Source organism: Austrofundulus limnaeus, unplaced genomic scaffold (genome assembly GCF_001266775.1).
Source record: "Austrofundulus limnaeus strain Quisiro unplaced genomic scaffold, Austrofundulus_limnaeus-1.0 Scaffold62, whole genome shotgun sequence".
Lineage (NCBI taxonomy): Eukaryota > Metazoa > Chordata > Actinopteri > Cyprinodontiformes > Rivulidae > Austrofundulus > Austrofundulus limnaeus.
In genome coordinates this window covers 1,835,687-1,856,931 of record NW_013952464.1, presented here as the reverse complement: position 1 = coordinate 1,856,931, position 21,245 = coordinate 1,835,687, and the positions used below count along the sequence as shown (strand labels likewise).

At 38.4% G+C, this 21,245-nt stretch overlaps 2 protein-coding genes across 2 annotated transcripts in view; both read right to left on the bottom strand.

Moving 5' to 3' along the window:
* Window positions 1–5,808, bottom strand: part of prickle2b (prickle homolog 2b) — a 138,512-nt gene extending 132,704 nt beyond the window's left edge. The window contains exons 1-2 of the mRNA XM_014009866.1: window positions 5,702–5,808; window positions 5,168–5,253 (exon numbers count right to left, since the gene is read on the bottom strand). Of these exons, the coding sequence (XP_013865320.1) occupies window positions 5,168–5,253; window positions 5,702–5,743 (128 nt within the window). The 5' untranslated portion in view covers window positions 5,744–5,808. The remainder of the gene's footprint in view (window positions 1–5,167; window positions 5,254–5,701) is intronic.
* A 3,204-nt stretch (window positions 5,809–9,012) lies between these two features.
* Window positions 9,013–21,245, bottom strand: part of adamts9 (ADAM metallopeptidase with thrombospondin type 1 motif, 9) — a gene marked incomplete in the record, with an annotated part of 62,562 nt that continues 50,329 nt past the window's right edge. The window contains 10 exon segments of the mRNA XM_014009865.1: window positions 9,013–10,946; window positions 11,042–11,150; window positions 12,609–12,713; window positions 13,677–13,768; window positions 14,115–14,248; window positions 14,398–14,492; window positions 14,901–14,995; window positions 15,273–15,402; window positions 18,278–18,472; window positions 18,546–18,716. Coding sequence (XP_013865319.1) covers window positions 11,061–11,150; window positions 12,609–12,713; window positions 13,677–13,768; window positions 14,115–14,248; window positions 14,398–14,492; window positions 14,901–14,995; window positions 15,273–15,402; window positions 18,278–18,472; window positions 18,546–18,716 — 1,107 coding nt within the window.

Sequence of the window (21,245 nt, the reverse complement as noted above, 5' to 3'; positions counted from 1 at the left end):
GGGAGTCGAACCTGTGACTTGCGGGTCCCAAAGCCGGCTGCTCTACCACTACACCACAGCCACCCCAATATAATATTAACATTAATCCAATTTGTACAAAAACAGGTGTTAGCATTGTGCTAATTAGCTTCAAATAAACAGTCTAAACCCTACAGAAAACAGCTAGCACAATGCTAATCTCCCCAGAACACTCATACAGGAAAACCACATTTTGGCCCATTTTACAACACAAAAATAATCTACAAAGTTACACAAATGCTTAATATTGCAATAACAAACAACTTACCACAAAAGACTATTTTGGGGATACCGCTATCTTTGCCTAGCGCAAAACATCATGGTCCAGTTTGGGGGCATCTGGTGAAGGTCTGTGAAYTGAATGACTGTGAAAATGGGTTGCGGAGATGTGGAACAATGATCGCAGATACATGACAATAAGTTTGAATATATAGAATAATGAAACTTCAGATTGTCACCACTAGGTGTATCGAAATGTTTATGTGGTTTAAGTGATGTTGGCCGTGCACCATGTTTGCGGAGGCCCCAGGTTGAGTACGTGTTTTAAAGTAGGCTTCTGTGAAAAGGTTATGAACAATTAAAGTTTGTTTACATTTTCAGTTGGTGCGGTTTTACACTGCACTGTGTCAAATCATCCAAACCCTGTAAACAACCTGTTCCTMTTTACAAACTGTAAACAAACGAGTGACGTAAATTTTTMGTGGTTGTAGGATTTATTTTTTTGTTTTTGGCAAATGTGCCMAACAAATAGTCTTCAACAACAAGCTCAGCATGAGAGGAAGATGAGGCAGAACCATGGAGAATGATGTTTTTCACACAATGTGGCTGAGAGGGCTCTGTATCTGAGGCAGTGTTCACAGAGTATGAGCACATCCAATGTCACAGCAGTGATGTCCACCTCATACAGACGTCAAGCAAGGTATTTATAAGATATGAGTAACTTTATTACAGTTATTACTCAGAATGACCTGCGTTATAGTCAGCTTCCTGCTTTTGGAGCAGTCTCCGKTCCACTTGGCGTCCACATGCAATCGAACCGCACCAGAGTTCACTTTAACTGAAACGAGGCCTACATTTTCAGGCAGACTAGAGTTTTTTGGTCCACATCAGAGTTTAATTACRCATTCACATCTTCCTAAACAAACTGGAGTCTGCATCTTGAATGCAGACTCCAGTTTGTTTCTGGTAAWAAGCCCCTGTAGTTTATGTACTTACAAGTTCAGTAAACTTCTTATATTCAGCTTTGTGCAACGTGTTGTAGTGGCAACTTAAAATCTTTCATGGCAGACAGCATCTCAAGCAGACTAAACATATAGATTTACATTAAAATTCTGAACTGTAAGTCTACCTCCCATTTTACCTGAAGCATGTGATTTTATCGGTCCACTTTTCTTTCTTTCGTTGTAGTCATGGCTAAATGTCTTTTCCTCACTGGTAAGGAAGACGTGTGTGCGAATGGGTGTCAGCATTGGAGGCACTATCTAGTGGCAAACTTTGTCATTACAACCAATGCAACCAGTGCCACTGAGACACTTTCATACATTTTTGTCATTCAGGGCCAATTTGGCACCCTAGGGAAGATTTCAGGTGGCGCCCCTTAGGCAATTTTCTAAATCTTACTGCTAAATTACGTACATTCACATAACAAATTAAATAGTTTTGTCTTTGATACCATTTTTTATCTTTAGAAACAAGGTTGTCCAATTAAAATAGTTAAGAATAGAATTAATTTGAAACAGAATAACAGAAGTGTATCATGCCTGCTAACATCTTCTGACATCAGTGAGGAACGCCTGTYCATGTTAACCAGCAGAGTGAAGCAGTTCAAGGATTTCCTACTCCCCATGAATTTTTTTTTGTAAAATATCTACTCAAAACTATGTATTTTCTAGTAATTCAAAGAGCATTTTCCTAAATACTTGGCATTAATGACAAAACATAAGATCAGTATTTTATGAAGGTAGAACAATAAAAAACAAACTAATTTTTCACCTGATATTATACATTAAACTTTCAATAACCTTATTATTTTATTTACACACTAAGCTCCAGTAGTTAGTCTTGACAGCATCATATGATAGTTTTATCATAAACATCCTCTGCACCGTATAACCTCATGTAGTAACAAAGCAGGCTGAGAAACCCACAGAACAATTACCTTCATAAACCTGAGTAACCATTCTGCATTATTCTACAGACTAACTCAATTATAGCATGATAAAAAATTATAAAATATATATTGTTTTCATCCCCCATTTGTGATGCCCCCTAGCTGGATGGCACCCTTAGCACTGCCCATGCCACAAGCCACCCTTGTTGTAAGTTTCAACAATTAAAATAAGAGCTTCTTTTTTAAAAAAGCAGGGGACTTCTGGCCAACAGAAGTCATCCATGGCCCATCCCTGGTCTAAAGATTGATAACATAACGTTTGCATGAATTGCAATTAAACTTTTCTAAAGACATTAATCTGCTGTGGTTTTGGCCCTTCAGACCAACCATTAGCTTGTCAAAATTAAACTCTTGTGTCTCCAAACTGAAGTTTTTCAATGAGCCATTTACAATTCAAGAAACCAAGAAAGGAGGTTTATCCTCTCCATACCAATACACCAATAAATTACCTAATTTTCCATTGTCTGTTACCAACCACCGATGGCCTCTTTGTCCTACCTCTTATTCTTATTCTCCTCTGCAGCAGCCAGAAGCCATTCACATGCCAGGACGTCCTGACAGCTTTATTTGCCAGGCGGTGTTGTTGGCACAGTGAGTGGCGGGGGGCTGTTCTGTGTTATGCAGATCAAACTGGGTTACTGAGGGGACAGACGTCAGTGGGTCATTGACAGACAAGTTAAAACTAAACCTCAGCATCGCTCCTCCTTCTCTCTGTTCTTTCCTCTGCTGTCTCTTTAACACCCCCACGTCAGTACTGCTTCTAGCCAGCTAGTGTTTCAGTTTATACCCAGCTGCAAACAAGGGTGGGCTTTGTCAAGTTCTAGCCAGCTCTGGCAAAACCTAAATACATTTTTTTTTAAAAGGAATGGTCTTAATCTAGGCTTTATGTGGTGCTTTTATGTGTGATCTGAAAAACCGTGATCAGTGAACTTGAACTGCACAAATCCCACTTTGTAGACTGATTCAGGTCCACAGAGCAGGTGTACTGTACATAAGACGCAGCGCTAAACCATTCCAGCACCATGCTGGAGAGAGAGTCATGTGAGCTCCCTGATCAAATATCACCGTGACACTTATGGTTCATGTTAATAAGTCTGGTAATGAGAGTCATTAGCACAAGGAAAATCAATTAAGCTAAAGGCRAACATTAATAATTCAGAGGGAGCATGTTGTGCAGGAACTCCTCTGAATGTTAACCTCGGCCTGAGACTGAGTTACACATGAACAATAACACACAGGTTAAAAAAAAGGAAAAAGAACTCCTCATTTATTTGTGAATTTTAAACCAGTGTTCCAGCGTGCACCCCTTTAAAAACACAGACAGTTCCTGGATCTTTTCTAAGACCCTTTAAAGTTGGCAGAAGTGAAGTGTTGGGTTTAAAACACGTCTGAGTGAAACGACAAGGAGGACATTCTTGAGGGAAGTGTTTTGGTAGGCTGGGGCGATCTTTAATACACAATGCCTTACTGGCTCCTCTATTCTCCATGAATGGGAAATGCTTCAACACACTCAGTCAACCTAGTAGAAAAGACCAGTCAAAGCTCGTAGCAACGAATGTGGGGGATCAGCAGGGAGAGGAGGAGCAGGAAAATAAACAACAGGGACTAGAATCATTTCTGTTGAATGTTATAAAAATTCTATAAATTATACATCAAGTAAATGTTCAGTATAACACAATAAATACATTAATCTGAACAAACTCTCTCATGTTAAAAATAAAATTACCTTTTCACCTTTATCTCCTATTTTTTTCTTCACATCCACTATTTTACACTAAAAACATTCTGTAACAATGTTAGCAGGCAAAACCAAACAAATCAAACTTTTATATAGATGACTAATTGTGTCAGGAATTAAAAATCATGCTGTGCAATATAAAAGGAAGCATTTAGAAAAGGAAACATTTAAAAGGTTTCCAATCCATTTCAAACTGAAATGATCAATTCACCTCTAGATTTTAAACAATGGGGCAGTTTATAAAAAGAAAAAGAAAAGATGATTTTATTGAACTAACATATTTAATTACTGTAGCTGTGTATCTTTAAAAAACATACATAAAACTAAGGTGCTAATGAGGTTTTTTTTTGTTGTTGTTGTTGGCTTTCCATCTTTATTCTTCAGGTCACTTAAAGTTTGCAGCATTCTACACCATTTCTACTCAAACGTCAAATGACTTAAGATAAGGACATAATGTTTTTTTATACAGAAAAACAAGTGAAAAACAGACAAATACATGTTGGAGTTAAAAAGGAAGGTTTTGTGGGGCTTCTTTAAGTTTGTGCTTTTTATTTGGAGTCTGCTCAGACAAGTAATTAAAAAGCTGCATTCCTGAGCTCACAGTTGCTCCTGTTAAAGTTGACTTTAGAGCAGAGCAGAGGCCATGGGATGGACTTTCTGCTTCAGACCCTCCCCTTCTGCTGTTGACACCAGGAGACAAAAAACCTCGTAAATCCAACGTTTCCATGTTAACTTTGAAAAGTCAACTTCAGCTTAGCCAATTCTTACTTTCATAGAGTTAGGATAAACCCAGCAGTTATCACTTTTAAGCTCGCTATGATCAAACAACTAATCTCCACCAGAACAGACCGGTYACCGTTAGTGAACAAGCATGGTCAGAGGGCCTTATGCTGCTGCATATGTTACAGAAACTGTCTGAGCCTCGACACCCAGTAAACATCACAGAGCTCACACTGGATGTGACTCACACACAGTCAGTTTCACAGCATTAGCAAAACGATGTCTCTGTTTAGAAGCAGCAGGCAAGCTAAGATGTGACCAGTTTCTATCTGAGAGCACAAAACTCCAGCTTCCTCCCTGCATGCCTGACTCCACTGAAACCCCAAAGAGTTGCTGTCTTGTGAGCAATTGCATGTCTAAATGAGCTGTGCCATAATCAGCTGTTCACATGTCAGTCGTCACAAAATCAACCCATCGCTCTAAAAGAGAGTGAATGTGTCATGAAGTGATGCTGACTGTACCTCCATTTGTGCAGGAAAAAGCCAGGACACTGGTCTCCACAGGCGACACAGGGCTGTCCTCTCTGCTGCTCGTCTGCAGGGCTCAGCTTGGAATAAAGAGATAAAGATGATGATGATGATGATGATGATGATGATGATGATGGTGATGATGATGATGATGATGATGATGATGAGGGGTTGACACTTCACATCTGACAACACTGAGTCTACAATGGTTACTATCTTTAAAATAAGATCCAACTCAAATCTAAAGCATCTAAAAAAAACCTGGCCATGTGTGTTAAATATGTTTAAAATACAAACTGTGCAGGTAAAGAAAGAAACATCATCCTGGCTGAGCTGCTGTTGACTCAGATCTCCATGGAAACAGCCGCAACAAATAACACACCAACTACCTCTGAATAAAAAAATAATAATAAGGAAATAAATAAAGAAAACCGCGTGCGTCAAATCTCTGGATGGAAGCTGAATGAAGCGTAAATAATAATAAAAATAAAAATAAAACAGCCTTTATAAAGTTATTTGCCTACTCACCGACTTGCTGAAGTCTCTGCTCTTAAAGCTGCGACTCAACATGACCAACTGCAGGCAGAGCTGCTGAGGAACAACTCTGAGATCTGTGCGTAAAACAAAAAGAACTTCAAGTGTTTCCGGCTCCGGTTCTGTCCGAACGAGCGCTGTCAATGAAAGGAGCTTCTGTTCCCGGTTCAGCAGCGCCTCCCCGGAATGAGGCTTTACGCACTTCTTCAGAAAAAGTAAAAAATCAAATAAAAATAAAAAGATCGGAGCCACCTTGAACAGATAAACGCGCGTCCTTCAGTTTTATATTAGACCGGTAAAAGTCACAGAATTAAAACAATAAGAATAAAATTAAAAATGATGACATCATCAAACTAATGTCACGGTTCTCATTAATAAATAATCAATGTGTTCCTGAGTGTTGTTTTAACATTAAAAATTTAACATACACTCATCTACTTATTCATTTGTGGAAATGGCAGACAAATCTTATTTTTATATTATTTCTCTTTATTACATTTTTTATGTTTGCTTTTCAACATATTACTTGATTTTTTTTAAATTCTTTTAGGGTTTTAAAATGTAATGTTTGTTTTCCAGGCAGTTTCTGTGTTTACATTTTGTGTTTATAGTTTATTAGTTCCTATGTTGGCTACATGTCACGCAGTTTTGTTGAACATTTAAAATCTGTAATATTATCTAAGATAAGAGATTTACTTGCAAGTAAAAAACGAACTTTAGCCTTTTTCTCGTTCAGATGCATGTTAAACAGAATGTAATAATAAATCTGCCTCTGGAGTGTAGTTTTAAGTTTCAGATTTTAAAATAAATAAATACATACAATCCATATAATAATATAAACAAGTTTTATTATTTGTCTTTCAGGTACTAAAAGTTTGCTTGCATAGAAAGACGTGCAAACTTGATTGCACGCACAAAGCTGGATCGGGTCAAATAAGGAGAACAACCAAGTCAATTCATGTAGAGTGTTTGTTTTAATGAAGATGCAGAATAGTAAATGATAATTGTTATGCACAAAGGGGAGTACATGCAACTCGTTTAGCACTGCAATATGATTGATCACATCTGAAACTGATTGTTGTCGCAGTTTTTGAKCTTATTTGGACAGTTATCTGCTCCACCTTAAAACATCATACAGCTTTGAAAGTTTTATAAGTTTCCTTATTTTCCTATATTTACTTGCTATAAAGAGAAAAACGTTTAGTGTGCATGCACATCTTTGAAAAGAATTAAACACTAAACTTTGAGTGTATTWATTTAAGTGTCGTGTTTGTGTAAACTTAATAAAATAAAAACTTGCCCACTTTAATATAAGTAAAGAAAACATGAATTATGAATGTTTGGGAAACAACATCTCTGTCAAGGTTAAGGCCAGAAAGAGATACAAGGAGCTACTAGTTGCCGACCACTGTCCTTTGGAAAAAACTCTTTGCAACACTGGGTTTTCTTGCATCTAGATCATTTGCGACTGGCTGCATCCGTGGTGGCAGCCAGTACACACAATCCTCATTTCAACATCATTTTACACCTGTTATCATTTGTGCAGTCTTATAGATCACCCGCACTACGCCCACTAACAGCACAAACAGTGTTTGAGTTTGAGCTTTGGTGACCCTGTCACATCAAACTGAGAATTAAGTGCCAAAGTGGCTTGTGGAGAAATAGGCAGCTGTAGCGCATTGATTAAAATGGTTGCAATATTTGCATTTTGTCAAAATATAATKAATAAAAAACTTACATTTCTTAAATTTTTCTGGCTATCTAAGTTTTTTTTCTTTCCAGGTGGGCAATCACAATATCCATGTTTGATGTTTCCTTTGTAAAATGACAAATTTTCTCATTGGAATAACTAACAAAAAAAAAGAATAAAATATTAATGTATCATTGTGATTAACAAGACAAATCAAGGCATCTWGAAACCGCTCATGATATATCAGGATGATCCAGGTATCAAAATGTAGCTTTAAAAGCAGGGATCTGCAAAGGAGCTGAGGTCATTTTGATCAAATCTGACTGAGGATCTTAACTCAGCCCCAGTGAGTGATGTCATRGTCTGAGTGTTTTAGTTTATTTCTGTTGATCTCAAACTTTATTTAGTTCTCCTTGTGAAACTGTTTTGTTTCGATCCTCGTTCCCTTGTGCTTTTGGTCTTGATATCATTTCTCATATTGCCCTCAGCTCAAGAACGTAACTTTAGGTCTACAAGTGTGTGTGTGTGTGTGTGTGTGTGTGTGTGTGTGCTTTCTGCCTATTTGTCTATTGAATCATTTACTTTTGTAAAAGGATTCAGGATATTTTGGGGTTAAAATGTTGTAAATTGTAAATTTGGAAATCAGGTCAAAGTTACCTATAGACAACTAGAGAAGTTGTAGCTACTTAACCAGTTAATTTCTATTGTGTTGTAGAGCAAATTATGTCATTTTAAGGTGGGGTTATATTGACTGGATCAAACTATTGTTGGGATCATAACCCTCCCTAACACCCCCACAGAATACGCCCATGCCTCAGCTTCTTGTTAGTTTTCCAGTCCTCCTTGCCAACCTCACCTGTCAGCACTCAGCCTCCGGCTCAGTTGCTGTCACTTCTCACTTGTCCCTCTGTATATTTAATGTCACGTCTTCACTTCCTTGTCGGATCATAGTACGGCTCTGCAGTCTTGGTCATCTCCCTTGAGTGTTTCTGTTTTTGTAGTTTTTTGCCGCCAAGCTGGCCTTTGTTATTGTTTCAATTAAACCTTTTATTTACCGAGCCTGCCTGCATTCTGGGTCCGAGCCCACCACGACCGTGCAAGTGAACTCACATTAAAGCTTTTTTAAGCATTACAGTATGTGCTGGATTCTTTTCCTGATGCGAACTTGGCTTAAAACTGCAGGGTCAGGATTACAAGACAGCACCTGCTGGACAACAGGATATTTCACTGTTATTAACACAGACAGAACTTGATTAGGTCATGTGTGAAGCTGGCAGTGATGGCGCAGAGTGTGTGATCATAACGACGCAGGTGCTTTACAGAGCAAGAATTTATGATCCAAACATTAACCAGACTATCAGCTTTTCATGAATGTTTTAGCGCTGGCGTTGCAGTGAGGACAAACTGCTGTGAAAATGATTTATTAGTGTGAAGAGCGGGCCGACAAGCGCGGTGCACATCAGGCCGTTTTATTACACTCCAATCACTGTCCTCTCTGCTCTCAGACATAAATCATGCTTTTAAAGTGGCTGAAACAAATTCGCCTCCCATACAGATCTGATGAAAAACAATATATATATATAAATAAATAAACAAGTTCCTGAAGCAGAAAACATACTGGCAGAYGGTTTATTTTATGGTAATCATTCATGGCTGAGGGTTTTTTTTTGTACATTCACAACAAAAAAGGTCGGAAAATAAAATAAAGCATACATATTTAGATAAAGACATTTTACATAGTTAAATGCAATAATACATGTTTAGTTACCTGGTAAACACATGGCATGTGTGAACAATAAGATAAATACAATTAAATAAAATAATCCCTTCATTATGACACCTGAGAACCTGACTGAATTGAAATCTGACATTCACAGTCAGAAGTGCATTTGTCAGCTGTGACCTTCAGTAAGACACAATTTATTTTACAGCTTTTTTTTCTTGTTTTTAATTTGTAAAGTTGCATATTAAGGCTGCAGTGAATTCCCTTTGGCTGAATAATGCACAATACCACCTAAAGGGAAAGTTCAAATCCTTTCAAGTGGGGTGGAAATTGCATCCGGTTGGAATTAAACTCTGTTTCTCCAATTAGATGTCATTCACATCCACGACAGGTAAGATATTGATTGTTCACAACTTTTTCACAAAATCTCAAAACGATTTGAACTATCCCTTTAAAGCACTAACATAGCACCATTAGAACAACTAATATAGACATTGCTGCGCATAATGTATACATCATACCTAAACTAAAACAATGTTAAGAATCATTGCTTTTTTTATATTTATCTTCTGGACTTTGTGAAATCTCAAAAGATCATCTCCTAATAATGCATAACAATGGATAGAGACACACAAACACAAAATATAAAGTACCCTGATTTCTTCACAAAAACAGCAAATAAAAAAGCTATAAACAGTAGCATGAGAGTGAATGGACAGACTCATTTAAACAATAAAACAAGAACAGAACGTGAGGTACAGGAAGCACCGGTTTACAAGCAGCATGAGGACAGACTGTCGTCTCCACAAGCCCTGGAGCTGCTGTGGAACTTGATTTGGCATGAGGTAAAGTGGCCCCAGATAAGATATCCTGACTGTTCAGTAAAAGCTRAAGACTARTAACTCTTTGGGTCCCTGCACACAGAKGAATTAAGCCCCCTAAAGCCTGGCAGATTAAACTCTATACCGCAGTTTGCTCCTTCAAGTGGATATGTGTCCAAGGCAGAAGACGTAATTATATATGGCTGAACATCCTTCACATTTGAGAACTGTACACCGTTACACCTCATTTCTTACATTAACCTGGCTTTATTTAGTCCCCCTCATGCTCACATTCAGGAAATGTCAAACTGCAACAACTGGCCTTTTTGTGCGGTGCGTTTGGTACACCTGACCCAGTTCACCACCTAAACAGCCCGCTTTCCTTTGCTCTGTTAGATGACCACCTCCACCTGTAGRTAACAGCTGGAATAATCCAGACAGAGCAGCCTGCTGGTTTCTGACACTTGCTTTTTTTTTTTTTTTTACCGGCTACAAACACAATGTGCCAAAGAAAAAAAAGAGGAATTGTACTTTAAAGGCAGGAAGGCAGATTTGAAGCTTATGATAAAGTGCTGCAGCTCAGTCAGAGAAAGCAAAGTTGGACACGACCTCCAAAGGGTCCGTGTTTAACATTAAGGCCTGTAGAAATGTGGCTGCTTGAACACTTCAACAAACAATAAAACACACATATGGCTTTGACAAAAACACTGCAGAGTAACCTTACACTTAATTAACATTAGGATGGTATTTAAAAAACAGAATGCAGTTTTGAACAGCTGAATGGTTTAGTGCTCACTTTTGACAGAAACACCTTTAAAAATATTTTTTTACAATACAGAACTAAATGACAAGTTTATAATAAATAAAAAGATTTACTGGGTTATTTACATTACTTACATAAATTTACAGTATTCACATGTAGAGTTAAAGAGGTGATGAAGAGGATGGGTTTGGGCTTGACGTTGCTTGTAGCACCATGGAGGGATGTTGTGATGGAAWCAGCACCTGAATCATTAAAAGCTGATTTAATCCAACATAAATAATATAATATAAATYCCATTATGTACCAATAACCTCACTTATACCACATTGTTTCTCACCTGTTTGAAGGCCGAGCATTTATTCCACTGTTACAGGCAGACTGCTGTCAGAGGATGGGGAGCATTTCCCACAGTAGCCTCCACAGATTCCTGACACTCTGCTGCCATCCTGTGGAAGCACAAGGAATTACATGAACTCCTGTAAAAGTGATGACAGGAGTTTAAAAGTCTTTTTTAAGAAAAACATTTGAAAACCACAATAAAAGCACCAACTACCAGGTTTTTATTTTTTTCTTTACCCACGTGTTTCAGAAGTATTTTTAGCAGGGAAGTTTCCATTTATGTGAGTAGGCCTACATATTTTGTAAAAAGCAAAACTTAGAGGAAAGTACCACATGCAAAACATAAAAAATAATGACAATAAATCAAACAGAAGTAAAATAAATTCCCATCTTAAAAATGTTAAAACAATTTTCTAAAGTGACTTTAGATTTTTTCTTTGAGGCGTGGTTCTGTGGATATGTTGTGACCAGTAAATATCTTGCCTGATGTGGATAGCTCACTGAATAACATCAGTTCAGAGAAACAGTTTTATTTTGATGAGACTGACGAGCTAACAGCTTATATGAGTAAGACTGAGAGCACAAAGGACTGCTGCCACCTTTAAACAACTAAGATCTCAAACACTTTAGAGAGGTTTYAATTCAAATTAAAAATACTTTATTAATCCCAACAATTATAGTAACAGTTAGTTACATATATTGTTATGGTGAATAAAAAAGATACTGTAACAGCAGCTGCAGCAGCACTTCCTGCAGGGGTAATTAAAACTGATGATACTGTAAAGATTCATGATCTGCYTCAAATCTTTYGACATGGGCGTCATTTTATTACAGCAGCCCTTTGGTTTTGATTTTGCTCAAACTAACTGTTAGTAGATCAACTCAGTTACAATTAAACACTGTTTATTTTCCAATTTAGCTTTTTAAGCTACATCTACAACAGGTAAGATATTACGTGTTCATGTTCTTTCCAAATGATCTTACTTATAATGTTTTTAATTGGTTTTTGTTTGAAATCTGAAGACTCTCAGGAGCTCATCACACAATCTGAGCAGGGTAATACCAGCCAGTTACCCACTAATGCTTCACTTGCAAGCATCTTACATAAAACCAATATTTAGAGTAAAAAAAATCCCTATCCCACAAAAGTAAAGTATAACGTAAGTATTTATTAGCTCTCCACTGAAGTGCTGTCTCCATCAGCTGTCACAAGCAGATTTTAGTTAAACTGACTGAAGAGTCCAAAGTGGGTCAGCAGAGTTTAAACATCAGACCGTGAACACTACTGGCTCTGCCTTCTGCTCAAAAAAAAAAAAAAAAAAATCACTCCAAAGCCTGAGCTCCATTTCAGAAGTGAAGGGGTTAGTGCAAAGAAATGTGTCTCTAAGTACATCAACCCTGCTGAGGCTGACTCACATGGTGTTTTAAAACCCACAGGATCTTAAGAAGAGGAAGAAATGATGGAGGACAAGGCATATTTGTACATCTCTTCATTTCTCGACGTCTCAGACCACGTCTGTGAGTCGTTTCTTGGACATAGCTGACAGGCGTGTCTGAAGAAGTACCTGTGATTTTTGCACATTGGCCACAGCGTAGTTGCCCTGAGAGATCCACGCGRTGTCCTCCGCCACCTTCAAACCTGTTCCTGATAAGTTGATCCTGAACCGGCCCTAAAGGGAGAGCCAGGAGAGAAGGAAGAAAGGGCTGTGAGCTGTAACCCTGGATATATTTCAAACATCACTGAAGTCRGCTATTTTAGACAAAAAATAAATAAATAATAAAAAAAGAAAACAACAAAAAAATGTACTTTTGTTTTAGACAAACAAAATGAATGAATGAATATTATGGATATTATTAGCCTGTATAAAAGTGTGCAAACTGAGGTTTGAATTTTTAATTCTTACATTTTTAACTTTTTATAATTTTTTATACTTTGATCTATTACTTTCTTGAAATCATAGAGAGCACCATGGAAAATTTTATGTTCAAGTAACATAATGACCAATAAAGTCTTATGTCATATGAAGGAACGAATGAATGAAGCGTTATTTGTCATCCTCTCAACAAGTACGACAAAATTGCAGAGCCTTTCCCCAGGTGTTTGTACAGGAGTGTGTTGGTGTACAGCATGGCATACGCATGCACATATAATTAAATTAATTACATTTAAATAAAAATGAGACCGGTGTGGTGACGAGATGTGTTCCCTGTAAGAAAAGAAAACTATAAAAAGTAAAGATCTTGTGTTCCCATTCTAGCAGGAGAAACAAGCTGGTGGCTAAATATCAACATCAAGGATTCTTTTAAAAAGAAAAACAAGCTCCCACATTTGTGTTTATTAAACGCTGGGAAAATTTTAATAAAACTCACAGTAAGTTATTCAACAGGCGTACATCTAAATCTGATTAAATTTAGAGGTCAGTTAGCTTCAGCACGGCCACCACCGCTAATCGTCATTAGCAAGMACAAACGACTGTAACTCAGCCACTTATACAGATATTGAGCACAAATTTGTTGTGGCAGTAGCTGAGAGTGGTTCCCAACACATATTTGGAGCATTGACATTTTACTGCATCGCTGTTAAAAACTTTGGTGTGCAAGRCAGTGTGTGACATGCATCCTTTCACTCTCACCTGAGGACAGCTTGCTAAACTGTAGCAGTCTCCAGCTGTTGCAAACGGGACATTCTTGCCTTCACGGGTGATCGCAAACATCCAGTCTGTAGCTAAGTATCAAGAAAAAAAGTCAAGAAATTAGGCACTTTATATTCTACGGTAAAATAAAARGTTCTTTAATGAAATGTGTTACCACAAGACCACTGATGGCTCTAATGAGAGCTTGCATCTGTACCAGTGATGCAGTTTCCTAATGTTTGGAGTTACCCAAACAGGAATGTCAGCAYAATTCAGTTTAAGCGAAGMATTATTAAATCATCTTGAGTCCTGWAGCTGTGTATTTGTYAAACTGAAGTTATCTCGAGCCCATTAACCCCTTTAAAGAGGGCCTTCATTAAAGTAAAGTGGAATAAATAAACACTGGCTGCGGCGTGTGTAAGAACGTGGGCGACTCACTGATAAYGTGCATCCGTCGGAGGTCCAGGCGAACTTTAGAGAAGGTGGTGATGCCAGCAGCTGTGTAGTCTCTCCGACAGTCACAGTCTTCTCTTCCGGAGCCGTTGGCCGGACATTGCGTCGGGTCGTTGAGCCTGGGAAACCAACGCAAGGAAGACGGAACACACCTGAGATCAGCCTCACAGCTTGAAGGAATTTTCTCATTTTAGGAGAAAGCAGCCAGAAGTCAGCTGATTTTCATCTATTCCTTATTTCWTTATTCTTTAATAAAACCTTTGTTTACCTGAAGCCAAAGATCTCTGAGAAATTCTCCTCTTCTCCAGTCGTCAAGGTGATGTACTCCTGCGGAGACTCTGTCTGCATTCCTGCACAATAAACCTGGGAACAGAACAGCAGAGGAGTTTATGTGGAGGGGGGGCGGATAGAAGAGTAAAGAAATGGGAGAAAAGGGAAGGGAAAGAGGTGACAATAGGGACAAAAACAGGGAGATGCACATTTAAAAAAAGGTATTCTAAACCACCAGAAATAAGAATTTGACGTTTGTGTATAGAACTTTATCTGTGCTTTATAAATGTGCTGCATTTGTTTGCAACTTTGTGCACAAGGCYGGAGCACCAAAAGCCTCGTTGTGGACAGTCAAGTAGAGATTAAACTCAAGAACTACAGCAGCCTTTGAGTGTGTTCAAACGCCAAAAGAAAACCTGAAGGGCCTGTTCCACATTACACATATAAATGGTTTACAAACCACGCTTTGTGCGTTTGTGAGATAACAAGATGTTGTGTTACCTTGAGGACTTTTCCTTGAACACTGAGGAAGTGTTCGCTGTCCTGTATGGGACCATTCATGCTTTGGATGTCAAGACAGCTTGACGGCAGGTGGCCTTGGACACACAAAAGAAGCAGAGATAAGAACGTCCTCGGCGGCGGCGTGTTGAACACAGAGCAGGCGCCTCAACCGCTTCAGTGGTTAAATAAACTGTGGCACTTCACTTTGTTTAATCCAAATAAACTTCATTTGAGGAGATAATACGATATGCACAAAACCTTTGAGATTCAACACAAACTTTGACCTTCTACRATGAGCCATATTTAATTTAGACTTTCTGATAAATTTGGAAACATCTTTGTAAAAATATATGTATTCAAATCAACACTTACAGCTTGGATTAGTGCAGACTTTTCTAGTGTTGGGCATTGCATCAGGAGAACATCTGTTACTTTCTTGTCCRTCTGCTGACACACACCACACCGTCCTTTCCATCACTCCATCCCCACAGCTCACTGAGCACTGAGAGGAMGACAACAACAGTTTTAGTCTTCACTGTACAGACTACTAAACTTAGCACAAAAAGTAAGGGTATTTGGATTTGGATGACTATTTCTTAAATGTAACAATGCTTCTTGGCAATAACTCTTATACCGTTAAAAAGTTTGTTAATTTCCCTTTTAAATGGAGMCACATTTGTAAGGGACATGCATTTGAGAGATGAGCAGTAGAGCTGAGTATGTGGGTTGTGCACATGAAAAGATTRCCAAATCTTCTCTGCCTAAGAACTCATTCTACCATTGACTCGTTTGGTGTTTGGTGAACTGGATGTTTAAAGTTTGAAGAAATAAAACATATTGGCAATTTAACAATTTATTCATTTAACAAACAGGAGCCTAAGTAGCATGTGGAAGAACCATACACAGCCACAACAGCCTGGCACCTCTTCCTCATCCCATTCCTCAACCAGCATTTGTTGCAAGTCAACCAACGTGGCTGTGTTGGCTATTCTGGCACAAGCAGTAAAGCTGGAAACGTACTCCCTCCGACACCGATGGGTCAGCGCCCGGTCAYGTGGTTGTTCGGCAGTCGTTTTCGCACAGACCTTTCATAGWCCCTGAGACACCCCGCGCCGAGCTCCGGGGAAACCCCCCCTCCCGCTGCAGCATACGTCACTGCACGGAGTTCTCCCCGCAACAGCCGACAATGCAGAAGAAAAAAAGTCAGACTCGTCACTCACCTGACGTATTTATCCACATCTGTCCTGGTTAAAGCTCCACAGTTTTTATCAGTCAGATTCCTCCGTGCACAACGTCTGTTTTATCTCCATTCATGAGCGGGTCGGGCTTTTTTTCCCCCTTTTTTTACTGAGTGCAGCAGCGCTTTCAGCACAAACAAACAAGCCATGAGTTTTTCACAGTTTGACTATCTTATAAAACTCTGCTTTCTGGTAACAGTCAGCTCTGGGAGCGAGCCGTTCTTTTGCACAAACACGCCCATGAACTTCAGACCAATCACACATTACCGTCACCGCGGGAGGGGGGTCAAAAGTTCTGCAGGCGGGTTGCGCCAAAAGTCTGCTGTCGAACCGACGCTGCGAAGCCCGTTGACATAATTTCCGTCATCAAACTGCGACAACCCATGCTGACGTCGGCAGTTCGGAGGGAGTTTGTTTCCAGCTTTAGCCAGAGCTGATCCCACAAGTGTTCAGTGTGGKTAAGGTCAGGACTGCTGGCAGCCAGTTCCATCCTCTCTACTACCAAATTTGGGAGGTATTCTCTGATAAATCCTCCTCTGTGGGGCAAAGCAATGTCCTCTTAGAGGATATAGTTTAGTCCCAGACTGCGGAGATGTGGAACTGTCACTTGTTGCAGAACTTCAACCTAACCCTGACCCTCGGCAGCACCTGGGGGTACCAGAGCTTAAAACGAGTGTTTAGCAACATCAAAATCAGCTGTTTGACTGAGAAAATTTGTCCGTTTTTCCATGTACACAACCCACATACTCAGCTCTACTGCTCATCCCACACATGCATGTTCCTTACAAATGTGGCACCATGTAAAAGGTAAATTAACAGGCTTTCCAACTGTGAAAGATTTAATACCAAGAAGCATTGTTCCAACAAAGAAATAATCTACCAAACACAAATGTCATTATTTTTTTGCAAATACTTTCCTTTTCTCAAAAGCAGAAAAAGTTTAAAGTAAAAAAAAAAAAAACATTAAAATGTTAATGCATCCTTCTAGCATTCAAATGTTAAAAAGATGTTAAAATGAGACACTTAATAAAAGCCATTTTGGCAGCTTACAGGTCTGAACCTATTAGGGTTTATAAAGTTTAGTATTACAATGATTGTGATATGAGGACTACATTCTGTAGTTGTATAGGGGGTCAATTATTACTTTTTTAAGATTTTCTCTTTTTTTTCTTGAAGAAGGTTTTTATTTTTTTTAACAATGGTTAGTTGGACAGGCCATGTTCTTTACCCAGATTTTCAAGTGAAGCCTTAAAGGGATCCATGATTAGTTGTAACATTAGACTTTATTTAAACAAACATATATTTTAACTGTAAAATAAAGACTGTAAAAATATTGCAGGATGTTCAGTTTTTATCATTTTTAAACTAAAAGTTTAAAAATATATTACACAGGATGGAGGACCTCAGTTTAGCTTGTTAGTTTGTCGTGCTAGCGCCTAGCTAATACAAATAAGGCAATATTTCGTCAACGCTAGCACAAAGGCTAACAGGCTAAGCTGAGGTTCTTCTTCCATGAAGCAGCTCTGTTGTCCTCCATCCATATTTTCAGTTCCAGGCTGAGTCRTTTCTACCTTCTCCTCTCTGTCAACGCTCTCTGGTTTCATTTAAAAGAGTCGATCATCAGATGTTGTCCAAGATTAACCTTCAGGGTGGATATAGCTCGCTAACACCGAGGACCTATCCACATCACAATTTACCCAGAATGCTGTGTGTGTAAATAAAATGGCTCCGTCTGTGTTAAAATATATTTTTAAAAATTTACAAAACTAAACAGCCTGCAGTATTTTTACAGTCTCAAATAAAGTCTAATGTTACAACTAATCACGGATCCCTTCAACGAAGGACGTAAAGCTCAAAGTGATACATTAAAATGTTCAAACAATAAAAGGTAACAGTAACAAGTTTTTGCATACATAAACTTGGAACCCTAAATTATCTTTGTACGTAAACGCACAATTGTATTTCCATTTGGTTGATTATTGTTATTTTTACGCAGCAGAATGTCTACAGCTGATATCCAGATGCATCTCAGTAATCCAGGTAGAAAAACTCAAAAAGAAAAAAATAAGTAGGTCCTCTGGATGGATTCTTCTTTACAGCTGATAAATTACTAGAAAGTATTCAGGGGCAGAGACTCACCGGTCCCCAGATTCCAGCCCTCCACTCCTGTAGCGGTGGACATGGGCCCAGATTGCAGGGCATGTAGCTCTCTGGGGGGGTTCCAGGGCAGTTAGACAGAGACTGGTGGCCGTACTCATAGTTGTCATTCTCCACGTGAACCTCACTGCAGGAGATGAGACGCTGGCGGTAGCCTTGACCACAGCTGACTGAGCACTGGAGGAGAGAATATTTTCATTTTCCRTTCATGAAGTAACAGTATTCAACCCATCAGCACATGCTCGCTCACCTCTGTCCATTCCCCGGTAATCCAGATTAATTCACAGGCATGTGTGTTGCAGCTCTCCATGTCTGGTGGTCTGATCTGGTTCACGCAGTACATTTCATGGACCTCCTGCTGGTTGTAATCCACACAGTGCAATATTCGTGTTCGATGGCCCGATCCGCACGATTTACTGCACTGTTGAAGAGACGAAACTGGAATTCAGACAGGGTTACGCTGACGCAGCCCTTTATCAAATATGCAGCATAACTTGCAGACATGAATGAGCTGTCCTCCATCAGTAAAGGTATCACCAGGAGGAAGAGCTGATGTTTAATTCTTTTACCACACCAGAAAAGTGGCAAAATGTCAAAGAAAATAAATAAATGAATAAATGAGAAAAACATTTATTAGATAAACTGAAGAACCAGGGCTGAGAACAAGTACAAATGCTTGACCACATAAAATGTTTGCCAAAAATCTCTTATGTAAAGTCTAGCAGTAAAGTAATCTTAAACGTTAAGAAACAATAACTTCTTGGTCCAACCAATCTCCCTCTTTAACATAAACCAGACCAGCTACTTGTAACAAGACATTTAGGCAGATTACATGACTGACAGGCTAAACGTGGACACATGTTTGCTAGAAGATAATCAATAATAATAAAAAAAAATATGTAAAAGTGAACAGTTGCAAAGTCCTTCAAACAAAGGTTAAAAATGTTAAATGGGGGGGTCGGGGGTGTTTAAATGATGGTGTTGTTTTCTAAATGTCTTGAAATGGGCCTCTATTGTTTTAAAAACTTCCTACTATTTCAGACACTCGCACTTCAGCACAACACTGGGTAAGTGTTTGATGAGGGAGTGACATTATAACATTATATAAAGCTTAAAACAGCTGCTTTAATGTCATAGATGTACATTAATATTTTACAGACATTACAGTTATTTTAAATCTTATAAGAATTTGAAAACAGTAACAATAATCGACACAGACACTCACTGGGAAACGTGGAGCGTCACAACTTTACAGTCAGCTCCAGCTGGTCTCCTTCACTTTAAATGTATTGAACCTCAGCAGCTGAAATATCTCAAACTGCTTTATATGTTTGAGCTGTGCTGGAAGGCATCAGTTTCAGCAAGCTTAGAACTAAAATAGCTTCCATTAAATGTTTCATTTGGACTTCCTGATTAGGTGAGCAGGGGCCAAATAATCATGCAAAGGACAAAAACAGTGGTTTTACACAAAGCATTTGATTTGTAAAACAAAAGTAAGTAGCATCTACGTGTGTTAACTCTTGCTGGTTGAGCTGTTTCAATCCCCTGCAGTGGTTAACTGGGACCCAGAGGCAGGGTCGTCCACACCCCTCCTCCTGGCTAATTAGACTCTCACTTCAGAGATGTGCTTCATGCTGGTTGGTGACCCAGATTAAACATCAAGTGAACGCAGTAAAAAAGGAACTCCTGCTRCAGTTTCTTTTTCTAACKACCAAAAAAGATATGCAGCCTCTAGGGGTAACCCCCCCCCCCCCCAAAAAAAAAAAAAAAGTAGAAGTGAGTATTACAGAGCAAGACTGCAGCTCCAGAGAGAAAGCTGTAAATGTATGTGAACCTAAAAAGTTWGTTAAAAATGTATGAATTTAATTCTGATCAGATACATTTCTGTTTTTATAACAAGCTAACAATGATGTATTTTCACTTGGAGATCTATAAATCATCAAAACAACATAAAAGAAAAAAGAAGGTATTTAGACTTAATTAGTCTGCTTTGTTTTACATTATGTTGCATTAAAAATGTATAAAATACATTATTTTAATCTTTTTAATATGGTAAATCTTTTGCAAAACCAATGGACAATTCACTGGGAAATGACTCTATCCTTTAAATAATTATAGAGCCACAAACAATCAATATTGAGTGGAAAGACATTTATGCATGTGTATGTTTGAGCTGTGTCAGCAAAATAACTCATGAACCACAGGATAGATTTTGGATGGGACTCAAATATTCTTTGAGCTAAATCTTAGTTTGCTGGCAGCTGAGAGTCATTGCCGACCCGTTCTCTAAGCACAAATGGATTGTAAAACCTCTGTTTCAAATCKTTCCCTTTAACTATTACAGTAAACTGACTGTCTGTTAGCAAAATATCTCACAAACCACTGGTTTCACTAAACTGAGTTTACCGGTTGACAGAACTCGGTTTGGTAAATTCAACACTTCATTTTTTTAGAGTGCATAAACAGCTCCTTTCATGATGGGTTCTGGTCATTTTAAAACWTGTAGCGTGTAAAGTAAAGATATATCATTTTTATGTTTAAAATACAACAAAATAAAAGTAAAAGTTATGATTTAAAGAAAAATMCTCAAATCCTCAAATAATTACTTAAGTACTGTAATGAAGTAAAAGTTTTTCGTTACTACACACCTCTGATTTACAACATATTATAAAGTCAACCCAATTGAAGATCCACAGCTAATCAATCTTAGTCAACACAAACATGGCTTTTAATTCAGTTAATTTCACAGATATTTTGCTAAAAATTTAAYGTGAGCTTCCTCCCCAACACATAATCAGAGTGCTTTTGTCCCATTGTGGGAATTTTTTGGGGTTAACTTTCTTATTTTCTTGTTCTTCATGTTTAGTTTTTTGCTAAAGGGCCAATATTATGTGTTTCTCAGGCATATATTTGAATACTATACCATAATAAAGTATCTGTCACCTTTAGT